Source organism: Gracilinanus agilis, chromosome 2 (genome assembly GCF_016433145.1).
Source record: "Gracilinanus agilis isolate LMUSP501 chromosome 2, AgileGrace, whole genome shotgun sequence".
Taxonomy (NCBI): domain Eukaryota; kingdom Metazoa; phylum Chordata; class Mammalia; order Didelphimorphia; family Didelphidae; genus Gracilinanus; species Gracilinanus agilis.
This window is the reverse complement of record NC_058131.1, coordinates 525,557,048-525,580,027: the sequence shown is the minus strand read 5'-3', so window position 1 is coordinate 525,580,027 and position 22,980 is coordinate 525,557,048. Positions and strand designations below refer to the sequence as shown.

Genomic DNA, 22,980 nt, shown 5'->3' with positions numbered 1-22,980 from the left:
TCTTTCCCCTTTAACCCTTTGCATCTCAAAAGAGAACCAGCTGTTTTCACGTACTTAATTGTCATCCGTCCATCGATCAAGCCACTGCCTTGCAGCACCAGAACACAGTTTTGAAGTATTTCAGCCTGAGTGTTAGTGAAGGTCACAGAAACTCCTAATTTCTTGTTCACCACTGCCTGCCCAGAAACCTAGAGAAGGAGAATTTAGAACTGTTTTGTGGTCATTATCTCTTTTTGCAAATCTTATTTCTACACACCATCCACTTCTCACCTCCATACCTTGCAATATCCAGGCCCTGTTGTTTCAAAGAGTAGATATTGACTTTAGGGAAGATGATGAGCTGAGGGAATCTTTTTTTTAAATATATATTTGTATTTAAACATGTGCTCTTTTTGGAGTACAAAGAATACTACTGGCCTACCACCATAGAACATGTGTTTTGTAATGGATTTTCTAGTAGTGGGGATGCTTTTGAGCTGATCCATCCCCATTCCTTTCTTCACTCAGTGTCCCCTATGATCCACAACATATATCCAAAAAATCAGCTGAGGGAAAGATAGATATTTCAGTGGACAGAGCTCCAGGCCTGGAGACAAGAAGTCCTGGGTTCAAATGTGACCTCAGACACTTCCTAGATATGTGATCCTGGGCAAGTCACTTACCACAATTTGCCTAGTCCTTACTTTTTTTCTGCTTTGGAACTAATGCTCAGTATCAATTCTAAGACAGATGGAAAAGTCTTTTAAAAAAAAGACAGTTAGCTCTGGGTAGAGAGTTAACCTGTGATTGGGACCAGGAGGTCTTTATTTGTGAAATTCATCTGCCCTTGTAGGGCTCAGATTGGCTACTTTAGCTTCATATTGCCATTCTCTGACCAACGGAGCTTAACCACCCCAAACTGTGTTTTGGTCGTACTCTCACTTGACCTGAAAATCTAGAATGTCTCTTCTCCATATACAATAGGGTGGAAGCCTGGCATGTTATATCCCCTCCTGGACTGGGATGGGAAGATCAAGGCCTTCTTTGTGTACAGATGGGACAGAATCAGACTTGAAACATTAAATTGCTTTTTGGAATCCAGAGTCAATATATAAATCATCCACATGACACCAAATGAATTGTTGACTGGAAGTGGGGATTATTTGCACTATAATCAATATCTCATGGTAACAAGCTTTTTGGTTGTTGCTTAATGGTCTCTGCCAGCTGCTCCTCTAATCATGTTGGTTGGCATCTGCCAAAGTGGAAACTGCATCAAGGTGGCCAGATGATTTAAGGTTCTGGGGAACTGTCCAAGCATATATATATGAGCTTAGAGAAAGTGGGGAGTTGACAAGTGTTGAATGATTTGCTAATAAAAGAGCCAAACCTATTATACAAAAAATGAATTTAGATGATATTATGAAATGGACAGAATGCAATGGGAGGGAAGAAGAGGGGAAAGAAATATATTTTAGGGGCAGCTAGGTGACTCTGTGGATAGAGAGCCAGGGGCAGGGATGGGAAGTCCTAGATTTAAATCTGGCCTCAGCCACTTTCTAGTTGTGTGACTCTGGGCAAGTCACTTAATCCCAATTGCCTAACCCTTACTGTTCTTCTGCCTTGGAATCAATACTTAGTATCAATTCTAAGATAGAAAGTAAGAATTAAAAAAAATAAAAAGGAAAAAGAGGATATGTTGAGGGGGAGAAGAGGAAAGGAAATTTCCATAAAAGTAATATTGGAGGAAAGGAAGGATCCCTACTTTGGGAAGGATCCAAGTGCCACAGGGCCCAGACCTCACCTCAATGGTAAAGTGGGGCAGCTCCAAGGAGACATCTTTCATCACCAGCAGTTTCCTTCTTGTCTGCTCAATTTCTACAACCCCTGACAGGCGGATCAACTTTTCATCACTTATGTGGTCCTTGTAGTTGGTGAAGGGCAGAGTTATCAGCAACTCTTTCTCTGTATACAGACCCAAAGGTCAAAGCTGAAGAAAATCTTGAGTCTTTAGAGTGTGTGAGAATGCATGTCTCAGTGTGATTAGCTGTATGTTGAATTTGCCTTAATATACAGTAACTAGACTGGAAGTGTATGGAGGGTGAGGACCATGTCATATTTATTTTAGCATCTCTGCTAGTTGTGCATTTCACATTAGAGGATCTTAATAAATGTTCATTGAATAAACAAATAGCATGGCTTACGTGTGTTTTAAACATATGTCATAATGTACACATGACTGCATATTATGTGTATATTGGCATTCCATACTACATGCTAGCACTCGTAGACTAGCATCTTAGAATCACAGAATTTGAAATCTAGAGGCATTAGTGGCTATCTAGTCTGACCCATATTTAAAAAGGATCATGTTACTGAGTTCTTAAAAAAGAAAAAAGAATCCTCACTATTGCAAAGCAAGTGGTAATCCAGCCTCTTCTTTTTTAAAATAAAAAAAATTTTAATAAAATTTATTCCTAAGTATCTCAACCCTCTCCTCCCCTCCTCTTACCTCAGAAGGCATCACCCAACAAAAAAGGTATGTACATAGAAGTTTTGTCTTTTGTGTTTCTATTTATCGATTATTTCTCTGGAGGTGGATATTCACAAGTCATTCTTCAAATATTAAAAAACAATTTGGAAAGATCTACACAGAATAATGGAAGGAAGGAAGGAAGGAAGGAAGGAAGGAAGGAAGGAAGGAAGAAAAAGAAAGGAAGGAAGGAAGGGAGGGAGGGAGGGAGGGAGATAAAGTTCCATATAGCTATAGAATTAATATTAGAAGAATGACTTGTGAATGTTCACCCCCAATCCAGCCTCTTGAAGATTTCCAGTGAAGAGAAACCCACTATCTCCCAAGGCTGCCAATTCCATTTTGCAATAGCTCTAATGGTTAAGACATTTTTTCCTGATCTCAAGTCTATCTTTGCTTATTTGTCACTTTCAGGTGATCATTCTGTAGAAGGAGCTGCAGATATTGTATATTGGGCAAATCTCTGTGTATCACCTATTTGCTGTAGCTCTAGGGCACCCCATGTAGATTTGGATTTAGCCTCCCAGGGAAAATAACTATTTTTTTATATTTATATTTATATTTACCCAAATTTTATCTTGGGTAGCCTCCATCTCTCAGGTTGTTTGTCTAGCCCAAACTCTCCCCACATCAACAGGCCCCTTCCTAGAGTCTATTCCCATACTCACCCTCCCCTTGGACCAGACTGAAGCTCAGCTTGTCCCTCCAGAGTGGAGTCTGGGCATTGCCCCCATGGAGCAGGGCTTGGGCACTAAGCCACACATTCAGAAGGAGCTGCTCAATTCCCATCTCAGAGCCCTGAAGCCTCCTGGCCCTCAGGAAAAATGCTAAGTCTTGGCCCCATTCAGGAGTTTTGGCCAGCTTTAGCTGTAGCTTGACTGGTTTTTCCTGAAACCAGGCTGTCCGCATACGTTCCATGTAGGGATAAGAAGACCCTGTTGAGCCCAGCAATATTCTAGAAGCTTTCATGAACACAGACCGTTCTTCTGCTGTTCCTATGGGATAGAAGAAAGAAAGAGATGGTGGTGTAATTGTGCTAAGAACCCAACAATCCAAGCTCTCCCCTTCTGACTATAAGATCCTAATATGTCTCTTCCCTCTCTCCTTCCTCAGAGATTATCTGAAACTCTACCAGCCTCTTAAAATCTATTATCTATCCCCAGTCCCTCTCAGGAGTCCCAGATTTTTGGGACTTCAGACAATTGGTTGCTGGTAAATGTTTAACAACCAGGTCTCCAGGGGGAAAAAAAGTGTGCTTAAGACATTTTAAGCCTACTGTTGAATTGTTAACATTTTCTCCATCACTTTCTCAAGTCTAAACAATCAACAAAACAATAAATCAAGGCCTGGTTTATAGCTTTTGCTGATTTCCAAAGTATAAGTGCTCACACTGAAAATTTAACAATCAGGGATTGGCAAGAACTAGCTCCAACACACCCTCATCTCTTCTTCCCCAGGCTCATTTAACACACAAGGTCTAACCTCTTTATTCACCAGAAGCTTCCCTCCCTGACTTTATTGTTGGATGACAAATAATCCAGGGCTTGACAAACTCTAGATCCCAGGTTACCAGGACACCAAAAAATGTGTTTACAGTCTCTAGTATTTTTTAATAATTTTGAGATGATAAGATATAGAAGTGCAGGTCAAAGTGTTGGATTTTTAAAAATACATTTAATGAAGTGCATCCTAATGACATTCAAAATGAATAAATGAATCAAAAAAATTCAAAGAATATTAAAGACACCAGGAAGTCTCACTGCCTCTTCCTCCTTTTATTCCTTCTCTGACACTGACTAGAGCTCAGCAAATTTTTAACACAAACCCAAATCTTTTCTAGGTTTGTGGAAGCTGCAGGTGCTGAGCCTTCGTGGAAGGAAAGAAAATGAAAAAGGAAAACCTTGAACTCTAAGAAACTAGATGATGTAGACATTAGAGCTAGGAACCTCAGAGTGGGCAGTTAGGTGGTATAGTGGATAGACTGCTGCATCTGGAGTCAGGAAGATGCACCTTCATGGGTTCAAAGCTGGCCTCAAACACTTGCTAACCTTGTGATCCCAGGCAAGTTGCTTTACCTTGCTGACCTCCATTTCCTCATCTGTAAAATGAGCTAGAGAAGGAAATGACAAACCCCTCTAGAATCTCTGCCAAGAAAACCCCAAGTGCAGTCATGAAGAGTTGCAACTGAACAACAAAAACCTGAGTGAGGAAGAACTGGGTTCAGGTCCCACCTAAGAAATGTGGCCTGTGTAACCCTCAGTTTTAATCTGGCAGTCCCCAAATCCCTCAAAGACTCTGAATTCCAGAGAAAGTACTGAGCTGCACTGATCTAGGAAATTCTTCATTTGGAAGCCCCTCTACAGATAAAATCACAGGTCTGGAGAAAGATTATAAATGGGACTCTGTGTAGAAGTCCTTGCATAGAAATCCTACCCTCCTAACTCTATCCTCCACTCCCCAGTCATCCTTTTTCTAGTTTCCAAACTCCATCACTGTTTTTCAGTATTTAACTGAACTTTAATTTTCAGTATTAAACTGAATTGAACTGAAATTTAATTTTTAGTATTAAAAGAGGCTTCTTTGCTGAGCTTTCCTTCCCATCTGATCATTATTAGTGGATTCTTTTTAGTTGAAAGACATGCTAAAGACATAGCAATGATTTGATACAGACTTATAAGGACCATGGGATAATGGGGTTTTATTCCAGGGCACTGATATTGTTGGGGAGCAGGGCATACTTCCTCTCTGTAGGGACCACTATTCCTAAACCTTGCTTTGATGTCCTCCTCTAATTGTTACATCCCAATAGTTTAACTGCTTAACTCTGGGGCTACACTACTTCCAGAGTCCCATAGTCATGGTGCCTTTCTTCAGGGCTCATCCTCTGTCCTGGTGCAACTTAATTTTCAGTCAAATGCCCCATCCTCTACTTGGCTGAATTTGCTCTCTACCCCTCAATCCCAGGCACAAGGACCCCTAGCTATTGCTCTGATTCTCTATGGCACATCTAAATATAAAGTCTATATCATGTGTGGTTGTAGAACAAGATAGTGTTGAAAGATAATATTGGTATTGATATTTCTTCGTTATCTCTACCACTGCCTTTTATCAGGATTAATTACCTTCCTTATCTTTTTTAATCAGATCTATTTTTGCTTTAGCTTTGTGTGAGATCATGATTGCTACTCTTGCCTTCTTTGTCTCAATTGAAATCCAAGAAATCCTCCTCCAGCTCCGTTCCTTTACTCTGTATGTGTCTACCTGCCTCAAATGTGTTTCTTATAAACAACATAGGGTAGGATTCTGGTTTTTAATCTACTCTGCTATCAGCTTCCATTTTATGGGTGAGTTCACTCCATTTACTTTCACAGTTATGTTTACCATCTGTGTCTTCCCCTCCATCTTGCTTTCCTCTTTTAATCCTGCCCTGAAAGATAACATTGGGGGCAGCTAGGTGGCTCAGTGGATGGAGAACCAGGCCCAGAGATAGGAGGTCTTGATTTTAAATCTGGCCTCAGATACTTCCTAGTTGTGTGAGCTTGGGCAAGTCACTTAGCTCCCATTGCCTAGCCCTTACCATTCCTCTGCCTTGGAACCAATATAAAGTATTGATTCTAAGATGGAAGGTAATTTTTTTTTTTAAGAAAGACAACATGGAGTAGGGGATTGAGTACTATACTTGGGGTCAGGAAGTTTCAACCCCCACCTTAGACATGTACTAGTGGTGTGATCTTGTGCAAGTCACTTAATCTCTTGTGCCTCAGTTTACTTATCTGTAAAATAATAGCACTGGACTACATGGTCCTTTAAGATCCCTTCCAGCACTAAATATCTGATCCTAGTAAATACAACCTAATGAAGGTAACGTAGGATTTTTCTGAAGACTTAGGTAGTGGCAGTGAGGTGGTGCAGAGACTACTACATCTCTCTGAGTTCAAATCTGGCCTCAGAGAGTTATTAGTTGTGTAACCCTGGACAAGTCACTTAACCCTGTTTGCCTCAATTTCCTTATCTATCAAATGAGTTGGAGGAGGAAACGGCAAACCACTTCAGTATCTTTGCCAAGAAAACCCCAGATGGGTTCACAAAGAGTCAGATACAATTGAAACTGATTGAATAATTACTATACTCCAGACACTGTTACTGAGGATACGAAGATAAAAAATGAAACAGTCCCTATTCTCAAGGAACTTACAACACACGCGCGTGCGCACACACACACACACACACACACAATCAATTTTCAATTTTTCTTTTTTCTTGTTCCTCCCCCTCTTTTTATTTTTTGGGGGGGCTTCTGTCTCTCATTTTGAGAGAAATAATTTTAATGTTCTCTCTCTGTCTCTGTCTCTCTCTGTCTCTGGCTGTCTGTCTGGCTGTCTCTCTCTGTCTCTCTCTCTCTCTCTCTCTCCCTCTCTCTCTTCTTTTCTTTATCCTCAATCTGTCTGTCTCTTCTCTGTTGAAGAGGAACTTGGAGGTACACCATGCCCTTTTCCCTTGCATCTATTTTCCCACCTAAGTAGCATTTCCAACACATCCCATCAAGAACAATCCACCAGCCATCGGGACCTTGGAAAAGATTTTTCTTGCCTTGTCCTGCCTTCCCAAAACTACTTTCATGGTAAGTTATAGCCTCTACCTCTGTCCTCAATATTCTTCATTCCTTCATTCTTCATGACTTTTCTTTCTTGTCAACCTCAGCACTGTTCATCTTCTTTCTTTGTCTTTTCTAACTGACAGTGGGAGTTGGGGGAGGGGGGTTGTTGCTACTTATATGAGGATGGATTTACAGGTGAAAAGGACCTTGAAGGCCATTCAACCTAATCTTAAATGGGAAAATTGAGGCTGAGAGAGGTTAAATGAATTGCTCAGTGTCACATAGCAAGTATCTGAGGCAAGATTTGAACTCGGGTCTTGCTAGATAACTCTATATCCACTTCACCACTTAGATGCTTCGAAGAGCTTCCGATTAGAAGTGGTTAAAGTTAAGTTCTTAATGTAAAATTGTTCACTTTTTCATTTTGTACTACATTTTTAAAGAGGACCAATGATGTATTGACTTGCTCAAGAACTGGATTTAAGTGAGGCAGAATTGCACAAAATCATCAGCCTCACTTTCTCTTCCAGAATCACTGAAGTCCAGTGGGAAAACAAAAGCCAACACAACTAACTGGCAACAACCTGGGATGCAGTGGATGACCTTGGCATCTTTGATGTCAGACTGAGCTCTATGCACTTCACAGAGCCTGCTTCAGCCAAGTTCATGGCTATTGGAACAAATTGTTCTCATCCACTCATTCCACCAGAGGAAGTCTTCACATGTTTGGGGTCAAAATCTCCCTGACTCACTGACATATTAGAAGTTGTAAAAATTAAAATTTCAAAGCAAAATATTTACCTTCTTGAGCTAATTCTCATTTGGATGAACAATGATTTGTATATATGGTAAGGCCTCGTATCCAAGGGGGATATATAACAGGAATACATCCTAAGACCCACTGTGGTTGACTAAAATTTTGGATTCAAACAAATCCCTGTTAACCACAGGTAATTAATAGAATTACCAAATTATCTGAATTAGCATATTACCAAATCAGTGGATGCAAGGGCACAATTGCACTACCAGAACCACTACTCTTGTGTTTTCAGGCCATTATCAAAGAAAATAAGGACTTTTAAAAACAAAGGCACTGTGATAAGGCTACAACAAATGTGATAGATGAGAAAACTAAAGGCAAACTGGAAAGTTTTTCATGGTACCATGGTACATGGGTGTGGGGGCAAAGGGAAATGAGCATGCCTGGGGCTGATAGACTTCACCATGTTACACCTTTACTCACTTGGTGAGTGGTTTGAAAGTTTGAACAATTTATTTTTTATTTTCTGGAATTTTCTATACATTTAATTTTCCCTCATGGTTAACCACAGGTAAATGAATCAGCAGATACCTAATCAGTGGATATTGGAGTAAAACTTGTATTTATCTTTGAGTGAAACAGTCTTCATTTCGCTTTCTCTATATATTTTATTTCTGTGGATTTACTCTCAAAGAAAGCCCTTGAACCAGTATTTGAAGGAAGCAAGAGATTCTAATAAATTGAGGCTGGGAGAGTAAAATGGGGAGATGGACTAGAGGGTCCTTCCAGCTCTATCTATATAGCATTGCAGACAAGAAGAATAAACTCCGTGTCTGGGCAAAGTCCCAGAAATGGGAGAGGGAATGCTTTATGTAAAGACCATCAAGAAGAAAGCAAATTGTAAGGAGGAGGAGACAAATCATTTTGGGGTGTGGTCAGTCCAGGCATATTCTTATTAAATCATAAAGGCCCTAAGTTCACAAGGCTCATGGAATAGGTGGAAAAGAAATATATATCTAGGAGGAAAGTCACAAACTTTTGCTTAGGAGAGAAGGCGAGCAAAGTCACGTGGACCAGCCCCCTTTGAATCAATATCTCCCCTCTCTTCCTTCCATATTAAAAGGAATATCCAAATTTCTTGTGAATGAATAATAAATTTGTTGATTGAACACTTTTAGGTGTGACTTATTTTACAAATTCATCTGACACCTAATTTTTTAATTGGCTCCTAGATTTAAAGAAAATTTGTGAAATCTCAAGTAAATCAACCCCACTTGCCTCTGTTGAGTCTTTTCCCATGAGGCGTCAAGAAGCTCTCCTTTTTTGAATACTAAAAGTCTTCACCCCAGCAGTGGTGGGCATTAGGGATAAGGAGACATCATTCCATTCCAATCCACCCACCATATACCTGCTAAGAATCTATTCCTAAAAAGCACATATCTGACCAAATCACTCATTTGTTCCAAAAGCTCTAGGTGCTCTCATTGTTTATAGTATGTTGGTATTTAAAGCCCCTCACAGTCTGGCTCCCGTCTATCTTTCCAGACCTTTTGCACATTATTCCCTTTTACTCTTTCTACAATCCAGCCAAACTAGTCTTTTTGCTGGTCTTTGCATGTAACATTTCTTTTCCCACTTCTGAGACTTTGCCCAGACATGGAGCTCATTCTCCTTGTTTGGAATGGAATGCTATATAGAATCAAGGTGCTAGAGCTGAAAGGATCCTCAGAGGCCCTCTAGTCCATCCCCCCACCCCTATTTTACTCTCCCAATCTCAATTTATTAGAACCTCTTGCTTCCTTCAAAGCTCATCTCAAGTCACTTCTTACCTGAGGCCTTTCCTGATCCATCCCCTACCCAACAGGTAGTGGCTACTTCCCCCACTTCAAATTACTTAATACTTATTTCATATTGAATTCTAAAGGGTCATCAAGAGTAGAATGCAACTGAATGACTGAACAAGTACATGTTGTTCTGTGCTCATGTCCCACCAAGAAATTATAACCTTCTTCTTTTCTTTTGATGACCCAGGAGTGAGAACAGTACTTAGCACAAATTAAGCACTTAATAAATGCATGTGGATTGATGGATAGATTGTCATGACTGAAATATACATGTGAGGAATTCCACAATGGCTGACACGAAGGATGACACGAAATAGGAGAGCTAAGAGAGATTCACAGTGGAAAACACAAGAGATCCCCTCCCACAATTCCCAAGAGCCCTATGTACCTTCTTGGTACTTGTAGGAGTTGGTGATATCCTGGCGGTCATCAGAGCCCACCATCTTGGTGCTGATCTTTTTCCCAATGGCATTAGTGTTGTGAGAAAGAATCTCTTTCACTTGGCCAGATTCCTGGAGCCAGATCACTTCATCTGCATTCACCTCAGCAAACACAAAAGCTGTATCATAGGCTAGTTGGATATCCCCTTCCTTGATAGCTCTGACAGATGCCGGCCCACAGCAGAACACCCCTAAGGAAGATTAGGATTGGGAAGAGAGACACAAGAGAACTGCCATGCTTTCCAACTGGGGAAAGTTAGTACGATGGGGTAAAGAACAGGAAGAAAATACCCCTCAAAGAATGACTTCTGGAAGGACAACGGGACAGTGGGGCCAGAAGGGGGACCTAGTAATACAGGCAGAGCCAGAAAGGGGAGTCACAACTGCGTGATCGTGGGTAGTCACCTCTCTTGTTTTTCCCATCTGTAAAAAGGGGGAAATACTTGTACTACCCACCTCACATGATTAGAGTGAGGAAAATTCTTTATAAGCTATAAATATTTATAAACTATAAATTATTGTATATTATGTATATTATAAATGTATAAATTATAAATGGGAACCTTCAGGAAGTCTGTGTTGTTGAGTGGGTAGGACACTGGGCTCAGAGACAAAAAGGCTTTGCTATGGGACCGATGGGCAAATCATTTCAACATTCTAAGCCCTAGATCAGTGATAGGCAAACTTTTTAAAGAGGGGGCCAAAGGAAAGGAAATGCTCATCTGTCAGTCTGTTTCTAAGGCAACTCTTTTGAAGTTTCATTGTAATTGTATCCTACTCATTGTATTTGTCAGATTAGGAATAATGTTACTCTGCTAGATAGAACATGTCAGGTGGCCACATCTGGCCTGTGGACCATAATTTGCTCAGCACTGCCCTAGAATGAATCTCTGAAATGATAACCAAACCATTTTCTACTTTTACAGGCCTCCCCCTCCAAATCCTGCCATATGTTTTTCACCTCATTTCCTACCCTCACTGTTCCTATTCCCCGTCTCCATGCCCCCATCTGTCTTGCTTCCCATCAGAGAGGAAAGGGATAAAGAAGTTTGGTGGTTTGGGAGGGGTTTAGCTGAGGAGGGAGGAAGGGGCGAGAAGTGGGCCATGTTAGAGAATCAAAGGGGAAGTGAGAGAAGTTGCTTTTCCTTTGCTTAATCACCTCTGCTAGTCTCCTGGGGAGTTGGATCCAGGACCTGCCATCCATCATATCCTGGTGGGAGATCTTTTCTGGTCATCCAGCATTCATCCCAGACATGGAAATTCCTGTGAAGTATACTCAGGGTTCAAGTTCAACAAAATAACAAGGTGGTTACTGAGGTTCCCCTACCTAGCAGAACCCATGATCCCTAAGGGGAGGGCCACACCAAGTGTATTGTCCACCTTCACCTTGATGGGCTGCTGATGGCCATGGATTATAAGCAAGAAGAAGACAAAGGATCACTCTGGTGTGTCATAAAGTCACAGCAGTCAAGCTTAAAGTCCATTCTCTTTGACATGGAGTCATCATGAAACTCCCTTGGATTGGGTGTCTCAGAACCTGAGTTCAAATCCCAGCCCTGCTACTTACTACTTGGGTGATCTTAGACAAATCCTTTAACCTTTCTGGGCCTCAGTTTCCACATGTATGAAATGAAGGAGACGGACTAGACGACCTTGAGAGTTCCTTATAGCTCTGGACTTTTGATTCCAAATGTGGCATAGGGCAACAGAATGAGCAAGAGGATTTGGGTTTGGATCCTGGTTTGGCTCTGCATTACCCATATGACATTGGGAAAGTCATTTTGCCTATCTTGACCTCAGTTTTCTTATCTGTAAAATGAGGGGGTTGGACTAGATGGCCTCTAAATCTATGATCCTAAGAGTTCTCCTCCTGCCGTAGTGGAATACAAACCATGTGTTGACTGGGGAAGCAGAGGAGATGGGAAATAACTCAAGTTAATAATAGGGATAAAGAGATTAGACTTGTGACTCCATCTGTAAAGGGAACTCCCAGGGGAGGAAACTCCCTCCATTATTGCAGGTCAACACCTGCTCCATAACTTAGTCTTAGAGTTACCTATGTAGTAAGGAATAAGGGAAGGTAGATAAGTGTAAAATTTAGAAAAGTATATTTGAAAATGCAAGCTTGAGCTGTACATTCTAAGGGCTTTTGGAATGTGGCAGAAAGGGCACAGAGCTTTTGAACTCTGAGACAGTAGGAAGCAACATAAAAGGATTTTAATAATAAAATAAGGTAGGGCAAGTGGGAATGGGGCAAACTACTATTAACCACTACAGGAGGGAAGATACAGGGGTTTAGGTGGTCCAGGAAATCAGGGCAGGGAAGATAAAACTTACACTACACTAAACTAGACTAAATACAAGCTTGACAGGGTTTGGGGATCTCACTACTTGCTCCAACGATGTTCTATGCTGTCCCAGGGTCCAGGATGTTGGTACAATCCACTAACTCCACTGGGTCACTCCAATAGGCTGTCACAGACCTGGAGGTCCACCCTCCAAAGCTGCCGATACAGACCTATTTTGTAGTTCCTCAAATGGGGTTTCTTCAGTGAGTTCAGGGCACAAGCTCCTCCGCCAATGGCAAACCTCCCAACTGTCCCAGAGTTCAAAAGCTCTGTGCCCTTTCTGCCACATTCCAAAAGCCCTTAGAATGTTCAGCTCAAGTTTGCATTTTCAAATATACTTTTCTAAATTTTACACTTATCTACCTTACCTTATTCCTTATTATACCTAGAACGCTTAGAGGTTAAGTGACTGGCCTGGATGTATCAGAGTTATATCTTCCTTACTTCAAAGATAGCTTTCTATATACTAAGCTACAAATTAATAATATATAATAATACCAATTAATAATACATTACTAATAATATAATAGCAAATTTTAAAATCTTTTTTTCTGAATACTTTTATTTAAAGAGGAACCACTTTGTGAAAAGCTTTATTTTTCATTTTGTTTACAACTGTTTTAATTTTTTTGTTTCTAATATTTTTTATTTTAATCTTTAAATATTTTATTTTTCCCCAAATACATGTAAACATTTTTTTACATTCATTTTTCTAAAGATTCAAGTTCCAAATTTTCTCCCTCCTTCCCATGTTTCTTCCTTTTCTCCTTCTCACTCCTCTCCCCTCCCTAAGACAATAAGCAATCAGATCTAGATTTTACATAAAACATTTTTCCACATTAGTCATTTTGTGGAAGGGATCTCAAACAAAAAAAGAAGTAGAAAGAAAGTGAAATATAGTATGTTCTGTGTATTCATAGTCCATCAGTTCATTCTCAGAGAGCAAATGGCATTTTTCATCATGGGTCTCTGGGACTGATAGTCTTGTATCACTGCATTGCTGAGAATATCTAAGGCATTCATGGCTGTTCATCAGAAAATATTGCCATCACAGTGTACAATGTTCTTCAGGTTCTGCTCACTTCACTTTGCATCAGTTCATGGGTTGAACTGAAATTGCTGCCTTTTCCACATGATTCAGATAAGGCATTCTTTTTTAGATATGACCGAAATGGGGATTTGTTTTGCTTGACTATGCCTAATCCCGTTTAAGGGCTTTTCTTTTCTTTTCTAGTATTGGAATGGAGAAGCTAGGGATGGAGTAACCTCCTCTCTCCACTCTAAAAAGAAATAAAGATAAAAGAAAGTACAGAAGAAAGGATAGAAAGGGCTCTTGGCAAGCAGATCAGCTTTTTAAATTATATGATGATTTTATTAATTACTATTAATCAAATTTATCTATTAATTATTACTATGGTTCTAGACCTGGAGTCAGATAAATTTAGCCTCCTATTCCTGTACTTACTAGCTTTGTGATCCTGGGCAAATCACTTAACCTCTGTCTCCTCAATTTCCTCAGCATTAAAATGGGGGGTATTAGGAAGATAAAATAAGATAATACTTGTAAAGCACTCTGAAAAGCAATATATGTGTGCATATAAGCATTAAATTGCTATATAAACTACATTTTAGATTTACATTTAGGAAGAAAAGTAAACAACATAATATTTAGGTTTCATATTGTTGTAATTTTATTTTTCTGAGTTGTGTCTGACTCTTCATGACCACATTTCTTGGCAGAGATATGGGAGGAATTTGCCATTTCCTTCTCTAGGTTTCATGCCCAATCTTCTTTTTCTGTTCTCTCTGTATGGAAATGCTAATTTTATTTGATATGTTACATCCAGAATTTTTAAAGTAATATTTTATTTTTCCTAATTGTATGTAAAAACAATTTTCAACATTTTAAAAAACTTCTTTCCAAATTTTCCAAAAAGAAATTAAATTTTAAAAGAAATCTCTGCCTTTTAATGCTGTGGGAAACCTATGGCGATTGTTTCTTCCCATCCTAACCAGGTCAAATGGTCCTAGGATGTGAGGAATCAGTGCCCTCTGCTGCCAGACAGAGAGAACTGTTGATGCCCACGTAGCTAGCTCACAAAAATAAATTCATCTAGAAAATGATTGAAATTCTTAGTTTGCCTAATATTCTTAATTTCCTTTTACTCTTGAATATAAATATAGATCTATTATTTGCCAACATGTATACTCTAAAAAAAAGAGCAGAGACTCTTAGGTTTCAATACTAACCTTTATCTTAGAGAAAAACAACCAAAAGAAAGGATTGAATTAAGAAGAGAATGAGAAAAAAAGTCAGACAAGATAAAAGTAGACATAACACTTAAGAAAACTGCCGCAACAATGAAACAGAGGAAAAAAAGGAAGATGGTCATAAGAGTATACATTTAGAGCTGGAAAGGACTGTGCCCTCTCATTTTAAATATGAGGAAACCGAGGCAGAGAGAAGTTAAATGGCTCATCCAATGTCACTCAGCTAGTAAATATTGTCTCTTGTCTCTAACTTTATTCTTTTGGAATTGGGTCACAAAGATCATAATCTCAACATGGATCTCCAATTGCTTTTATGAGTTTATCCTCACTGGTTCACATACTGCTAGGCCAAATCTATAGTCCATTTCAGAACCAAAAAAAACACTAGATTTTTAAAAGTCCTGTCAAGAATGGAATTTGGTCCTAAGCTGGTTTGGTGCCCAACCTCTTCCTAGACAGAATGCAAGTTTACAGTAGTCTGGCCTTACCATATTTTATCTCTTCTCTCCCATGGCATCATCTCTGCGTGTTTATCATAGAACATGTCGATGGTCAGGTTGCCGTCTGTGTTGTGTGCAGATCGAAAATTGGTAACTACTCGGGTTGGAACTCCCAAGCATCGCATCACTGGAGAGAATGAAAATGATTTGGTAAGGATGATTTCATCTAAAGTTGGACTGTTTGGTTCAGATATGCAGATTCTAATCCTCAAGTTGTCATTGTAAAGAGGGTAAAAATCATACAATAAGCTGGATACTTATCCACACTCCCTCCTGGTCCCAGATGCTGGCAGCAGAAGATAGTATATGGGGGGGGGGGGGTAGCTAGGTGGCTTAGTGGATTGAGAGCCATGTCCAGAGACGGGAGGTCCTGGGTCAAATCTGGCCTCAGACACTTCCTAGCTGTGTGACCCTGAGCAAGTCACTTAAACCCCATTTTCCTAGCCCTTACAGCTCTTCTGCCTTAGAACCAATACCCAGTATTAATTCTAAGACAGAAGGTAAGGGTTAAAAAAAAAAGATAGAATATGAAGAATTTGAAACCAGAACCTACTGTCTCTAGGTTTGGCTTTCAATACATTGAGCTACCCAGCTGCCCTCACCCTCCAAGCTGATTTTCTATCAAAGGTCACTGTCATAGAGAAAATAATCAACCCTTCCTCACATTCATACATGTACAAAACACTCAAACAAATATATGGATGTGTTCTAGCAAAGGACTAATGTGCCTATATTTTCCTAGAATATAAAAGTATGCAGTAACTAAAGGCTTCACCAGCTTTTCCTCTTCTTGTGAATATTTTCTGTTTCTATTAGCCCTAACCCACTCCTAATAGAACTTCCAGATTGTAGGGGAGAGAGAGAAGTGAAGGAAGGATTGTTTATTTAGAATTGAGAGCTCCCTGGTCACTCTATTACAAATGTGAATAATATGGAAATAGGTTTTGAGCAATAATATATGTATAACCCAGTGAAATTGCTTGTCAGCTCCAGGAGAAGAGAGAGAAGAGAGGAGGAAGAAAACATGACTCATGTGCCCATGGAAAAATATTCTAAATCAATCAATAAATAAATTCAGAGTCAAGAACCCCCTGAAGACAGGAACTATGTATTTGTATTGCAGTCCTTAGCCCAGTGCCTGGTTTATAGTGAGCCCTTAATAAATATTTGGGGGTTTTGTTTGTTTATTTTTAATACCTTGTCTTCCATCTTAGAATAGGTATCTCTTATAAGGCAAAAGAGGTAAAGGTTTAGACAACTGAGGTTAAGTGACTTTCCCTGGATCACCCTGCTAGGAAGCATCTGAGAACAGATTTGAACCCAGGTCTTCTCATCTTCAGGCCAGGCTGTTTTTCCACTGAGCCACCTAGATGCCCCAATAAATATTTGTTGACTGACTAAACCGAGCTGAAGGCAAAAACAAGGAGATTACTCTCTAAGTGGGGAAGACAATACACAAAAGAGAGGTCTGCTGCAAGGGAAATGAGAAAACCCTGAAGTCCTAAAGAGGTCTGCAGTGGAGCAAATGGCAAGGCCCAGGGAGGCTTAGGTTGCACCCTCAGGAGAGATGGCTACGTTAAGATATGTGGGAGACATTGTAGCAGGATGAGATCAAGAGTATAGGCCAGTGATGGTGAACCTTTTAGAGAGCACGTGCCTTGCCCCACCCTACCCCTCAGACTGCATGCCGTGCCTTGCCCCCACAGAGACCAAGTGCTGCCACCTTCCCCCAGACAGGGGAGGGAGAAAAGGAAGCGAGGGGGTGGGTGTGATGGAGAGGGGGAAGGGAACAGCTTTGTCCGCACCCTTCTGCCTTTCTAGTAACTAACTCTGGTGGGTGAGGGTGCGCACGCCCATAGAGAGGTCTCTGCATGTTGCCTTTGGCACACATGCTATAAGTTCACCATCATAGGTATAGGCAATCAAGGGTTGCCTCATTCTCTGAGGCAGGAAAAAGAGGTAATCAAGACGCATAAAAAAGACAGACTGCCGAGCAGTAAGGGACCAACTAATGTCACCCAGCAAAAATGAAAAGGAAAAATTTTCTATTCAAAAATAAATAGAAAACCAATTCCATTTTGAGACATTAGCATTGCTGGGAGCAAGATCATGAAAAGTAGATAAAAGGAGTTAGTCTGGGTTGAAGACTAGTAAGGCTGGAACAGTAGAGTGGGAAGAGCTTCATTGCTGTTCCTCACACAAAACACTCCTTTTCTAGACTCTGGGTGTTTTCCTTGGGCCTGGAAGATTCTCCCTTCTGTCCCTCTTGGCATCCCTGGCTTCCTTCAGCTCTCAGCTAAAATCTCACCTTCTAGAATGTGCCTTTCCTGGTCTTCCTTAATTTCAGTGCCTTCTCTCTGAGATTTTCTCTATATCTGGCTGGTTTGAACGTAGTTTTCATGGTGTCTCCCCCATCAAAACTGAGTTACTCGAGGTCAGAGACTATTTTTGATCTTTTTTTAAAAAATCCCCAGCACTTAAACGCAGTGTTTGGTATTTAGAAAACCCATAATAAATACTTGTGAAGAGAGGAAAGGAGAGGTGACATGAGGAAAGGGGGAAAGTAAAGTGACATTCAGAGACTGAGACGAAAGGAAAGGTGAGGAGAGGAGAGGGAAAGAGAGGAAAGGCCTCAAACAGCTATATGATCCTGGGCAAGTCACTCAACCCTGTTTACCTCAGTTTCCTCATCTGTAAAATGAGCTGGAGAAAGTAATGACAAACTACTGCAGCGTCTTTGCCAAGAGAACCCCAAATGGGATCATGAAGAGTTAGATACAAATGAAATGACTGAACAAGAAGTTAGATATCAGTAGAGTAATACCATTCTGGAAAAGTTATTTATTTCTAACTATTTTATAGGACTGCTATGAAGGAAGTTCTATAAACTGGAAAGTGCTATGTAAATGTAGGCTATCATTATTCTATAATGGGGTACTCATTCTTTCATTTACGCATTCAAAAAGCATTTATATAAGCTCCTACTATATGCTAGTAGGTAATACAGTAAATATGGTTAGAAGGTATGTGGCTTAGTCCTCTCCAATTAAATGAAGCGTTAGAGTCCACAGAGCCTTTGCTTCTCCCTCTCATCCCCCAAACCTCTCTGTCTGTCTGTCTCTTTTTCTCTCTCTGTCTCCATCTCTCCCTGTCTCTGTCTGTCTCCCCATCCATCCCCTCCCTCTATCTCTCTCTCTCTCTCCTCTCTGTCTATCCCTGTGTGTATCTTTCTGTCTGTGTGCCTCTCTGTTTCTGTCTGCCTGTCTCTGTCTGTCTCTGTGTCTCTCTTTCTCTCTGTCTCTGTCATTCTCTCCCCCTCCATTCCCTCTCTTTATCTCTTTCTCTGTCTCTCCTCTCTGTCTCTCTCCTCTCTGCCTCTCTGTGTCTTTCTGTCCGTGTGTCTCTGTCTGTCTCTTTGTCTCTGTGTGTGTCTTTCTGTCTATGTGTATATCTCCCTCTTTCTGTCTCTGTCTTTCTGTTTCTGTCTCTGTTTGTCTCTCTGTCTCTCTTTCTCTCTGTTTCTGTCTCTCTCTCTCCCCCTCTGTTCCCTCCCTCCGTATTTCTCTCTCTGTCTCTCTTTCTCTCTGTCACTGTCTCTCTGTCTGTGTGTGTGTGTCTCTCTCTTGCTTTCTCTTTCTCTCCTATCTCTCTTGAAAGGGTTCTTCTCTCCCTCTTCCAATGTTCCCTGAGCACTCTCTCTAGATCTTGGTTTCTATCACTTGTATGTGCAGAATATAAGCTTCTTTGGGGGCAGGGGCCGTGACATTTTGAGATGTTTCTATTCCTAGGGCTCACAACAGGCACATAAACAAAGTTTCTTGAATCCAAGTGAGTTAATTCCCTGGTCTGATTTCCTCAGACAGTGATCCTCCCCAGATGTTTGCTACACGTCTCCCCTGCTTGTTTCTATCACTTCTCCCACCCCTTCCCTAGACATCATAGCATCATAGACCTAGAGCTAGGTTGCCTAGTCTAAGACCCTCATTTTGCAGATGAGGAAATGGAGGCCCAGAAGGGTTGGGTGATATACCTAAGGTTAAGGGTAGTAAACAGACCCTCCTGTGTGTTTCTTTGTTTCCATGTCTTTCCATTTTCCCCTGGCATCTTTGTGGGGTTTTCAGACCCTTCCTGCCAATTACTACAGTGGCTTGGAGTATGGCGCTGCAAATTGCCACCTGCTGACTACACTGCTGTGTAGACGGGGACACACAGGTTGAAGACTGCTGTCTTGCAGTTCCCCAATGGAAGCTTCCTTGCATGCAAAATTCTTCCACTCACAGCAATTTCTGCTGCCTCGCAAAGATACAAAAGGAGCCCTCAAATTCATTTCTGCAGGGACATTGAGGTTGTTATAACAGATAGGGAAAGCAAGGCAAGGGCAGAACAGAGAAGCTTACCTGGGGTTTGCCCATGGGAGAAACACCATCTGGTAACTTCCTATTTTAACCAATTAGTCTTGCTAACTAAGCACTAAGCTCAGTTGTTTTTATGCTCCTAGTGCTTTCAGTGCCCTCTAGACGTCTGAAGCCTGGAACCTAGTCTCCCTTATCCCAGAAATTTTTCTGCTCCAGCTACCAGGGCAAAGAAAAGCCCATCTGTGTCCCAAATTTCTGTGTTCCCAAAGAAACAGAAAGACAGCCAGTCAGACTGGGGAGCCATCTTTTTGTTCTGATTTCACATTATTCTCTCTCATACACTCATGTTCCATCTAAGCTGGCCTCCTAGTTCCTATAGACTTATTGCATGTAAAACTGAGTTAGAGTAAAAGAGCATACAAAAGACTCAAGCTGAAGAAATCTGTCTCTCTCTGTCTCTGCCTCTCTCTTCTGTCTTTCTCTTTTTTTCTGGCTTTCTGACTCTCTTTCTCTCTCTCTCTCTCTCTCTCTCTCTCTCTCTCTCTCTCTCTCTCTGACTTTCTGTCCCTGTCTTTCTTTCTTTGTCTGCTTGTCTCTCTCTTTCTTTGTCTTTGTCTGTCTGTCTCTGCCTCTCTCCATTTCTCTCTCTGCCTCTTTTTTTTGTCTGTCTATTTTCTCTTTTTTCTTTCTGACTCTCTTCCTCTCTGACTTTCTGTCTCTGACTTTCTTTCTTTGTCTGCCTGTCTATCTCTATCTCTGTCTCTTTCTCTTTCTTTGTCTCTATCTGTCTGTCTCTGTTGCTCTTCTCTCTCTTCTGGAAAATAAGGCAAGAACTGCTTTGGGTGGGGAAAGAGGTAATAATCATTAATGCATTATCTCTTTATTGGCAGCCATATGGCCATAAAACCATGGCCATCTCTATTTCTTCTGTCCTCTTTGCATCTACTATTTCCTGGTCTTAGGTGAACAGGTATCAGAGATGATCATTGTGTCCTCTGAAGAAGGGGGACAAAAGGCTACTTCTCCATTACCCACTTCTGGAAGCGGGCTCACCAAGCTTCCCTGTGGATTTATATTAGGCAGAACTTGCTGCACAGGATCCAAGAATTGAGCCCTGGATTGGCACCTTTGGAATAATCCTCACTCCAGTTCCCTTGTAACACCCCACTTCCATCATTACCATTGATCTAGAAATATGGTGAATGAGAGAGGTAGGACAAAGAATTATTAAAGAGAATAATTGACTTCTTTCTTACTCTAGCATTCATCACTCTACAGACATACATAACAAAAAAAAAGCGCAAGATTTTCTTAATTTTTTTAAAACCCTTACCTTCCTTCTTGGCATCAATACTGTGTTCTAAGGCGAAGAGCAGTAAGGGCTAGGCAATGGGGGTTAAGTGATTTGCACACAGCTAGGATGTGTCTGAGGCCATATTTGAACCCAGGACCTCCCATCTCTAGGCCTGACTCTCAATCCACTGAGCCACCCAGCTACCACCAATTTTCTCAATTCTTAAAGGAGTTTTATATGTTCTATTAGTCCCTTACTTAAGAACCTTCAGAGTTCCCTATTGCTTCTAGGATAAGATATAAATTTTTGTGCTTGACATCCAAAGCCTTGAACAATCTGTCCTTTCTACCCATCTTTCTAGACTGATTTCACTTTACTCTTATCTTACCTCACCTTATACAATTACTTGAATACTAGAAGTGCTAAGAGATTGGTACATAGATTTTTTTTAACCTTACCTTCCTTTTTAAAACCGTACCTTTTAAAATCAACACTATGTATTGGTTCCAAGGCAGAAGAACTGTAAAGGCTAGGCAATGGGAGTAGCCCAGGGTCACACAGCTAGGAAGTGTCAGAGGTCAAATCCAAACCCAGGATCTTCCATCTCTAGGCCTGGCTCTCAATCCACTGAGCCACCTAGTTGCCCCCCACTTCATAGACTTTAAGAAAGAATAATGAAAGTGCTCTGCAGAGGAATTTCAGGACTATATGAATTAGGGGGGAGAAGATTGTAATTATCAGACAAAACAATACAGCAACAAAATCTCAGTGTATACACTCAAATTGCTTCTTAGTCATGATTAGCATAACACTAACAGTCTTACCAGAATATTCTGAGTGTGTAAAAAAAAAGCCTATCCCATTTCCCTGGGGAAATTTTTTTTAAACTTTGCCAAATGAATGGGTCTTGATCAATGATACATGTAAAACCCAGCGGAATTGTACGTCGGCTCTGGGGAGGAGAGAGGGGTGTGGGGGAGAGGGAAAAAGCATGAATCATGTAACCATGGAAAATATTCTAAAAAAAAAAAAAAGGAAAAAAAAACCTTTGCCAAATGGACGAATGAATGAATGGAAGAGCAAAGAGCTGATATTTAATACATTGGCATCAAGAAAACTACTCAATAATTCTAAAATTAACTAATAGTTACTATATCCTTAGCCCTGTAGTACAGGACATGACTAATCAAGCATGTTTAGCCCTTTGTGGAGTAGAAAATTCCTACCTGTGCACATCACAGCGGCAAAAACCCAACACTGGCCGTATCTCACAGGCTGGCCTCCCGTGGCATGCCATTTTCTCAGGATGGCAACGCTACCATTCCACTCCAAAGGGTTCACTCCTTTGGAGTAATCTTCACTCCAGTTCCCCTGTAACACTCCATTGTCGTCATTGCTATTGATCTGGAGAGGACACATTTGGCTTTTGAATGATGGTGGGTGAGAGAGAGGAAGGACAAAGGACAATGCAAAAGAATAATGAACGTCCTCCTTACCATAGCACTCACCACCCTACAGACATACATAACGCTGTTTCTCTGGGAATAGTCCTTGGAGGGATCGTTTAAGAAGTTCAGGTTCCGGTCCAGAATCTCGAAGCAGATGTCTATAATGTCATCTTCGAACTTCCCGGTGATTTCAAAGGAAAAAAAAGTGTAGAGATGAGGGGTGGGGGTGGGGGGATGGGGGAAGGCTATTTCTCATCTTTAAACTTTCTGGCAGAGGCTCTTAGAGATATATTTTCATCTCAGGAAGTAACCAATATACTAGAACTGTTAAATTGCTATTGAATGAATGAATAAGAGGTATAATGTGCAAAGCACTGGGGCATAAATAGAAAAGCAAGATTTTTTAATTCCATAAGGAGGTTACCATGCTATATGAATCCTCCATTTGAGAAGCTTCAGAGGCTTCTTATTGCTTCTAGCATAAGATATAAATTCTTCTTGATATCCAAAGCCCTGAACAATCTGTCTTTCTTCTTCTTCTTCTTCTTCTTCTTCTTCTTCTTCTTCTTCTTCTTCTTCTTCTTCTTCTTCTTCTTCTTCTTCTTCTTCTT

At 40.7% G+C, this 22,980-nt stretch overlaps 1 protein-coding gene across 1 annotated transcript in view; it reads right to left on the bottom strand.

Moving 5' to 3' along the window:
- TGM7 (transglutaminase 7) overlaps positions 1–22,980 on the bottom strand; it is a 46,488-nt gene that overhangs the window by 1,054 nt on the left and 22,454 nt on the right. Inside the window, exons 5-12 of the mRNA XM_044660016.1 lie at positions 22,418–22,546; positions 22,148–22,325; positions 15,261–15,399; positions 11,313–11,416; positions 10,102–10,344; positions 3,181–3,507; positions 1,784–1,944; positions 55–188 (exon numbers count right to left, since the gene is read on the bottom strand). Of these exons, the coding sequence (XP_044515951.1) occupies positions 55–188; positions 1,784–1,944; positions 3,181–3,507; positions 10,102–10,344; positions 11,313–11,416; positions 15,261–15,399; positions 22,148–22,325; positions 22,418–22,546 (1,415 nt within the window). The remainder of the gene's footprint in view (positions 1–54; positions 189–1,783; positions 1,945–3,180; positions 3,508–10,101; positions 10,345–11,312; positions 11,417–15,260; positions 15,400–22,147; positions 22,326–22,417; positions 22,547–22,980) is intronic.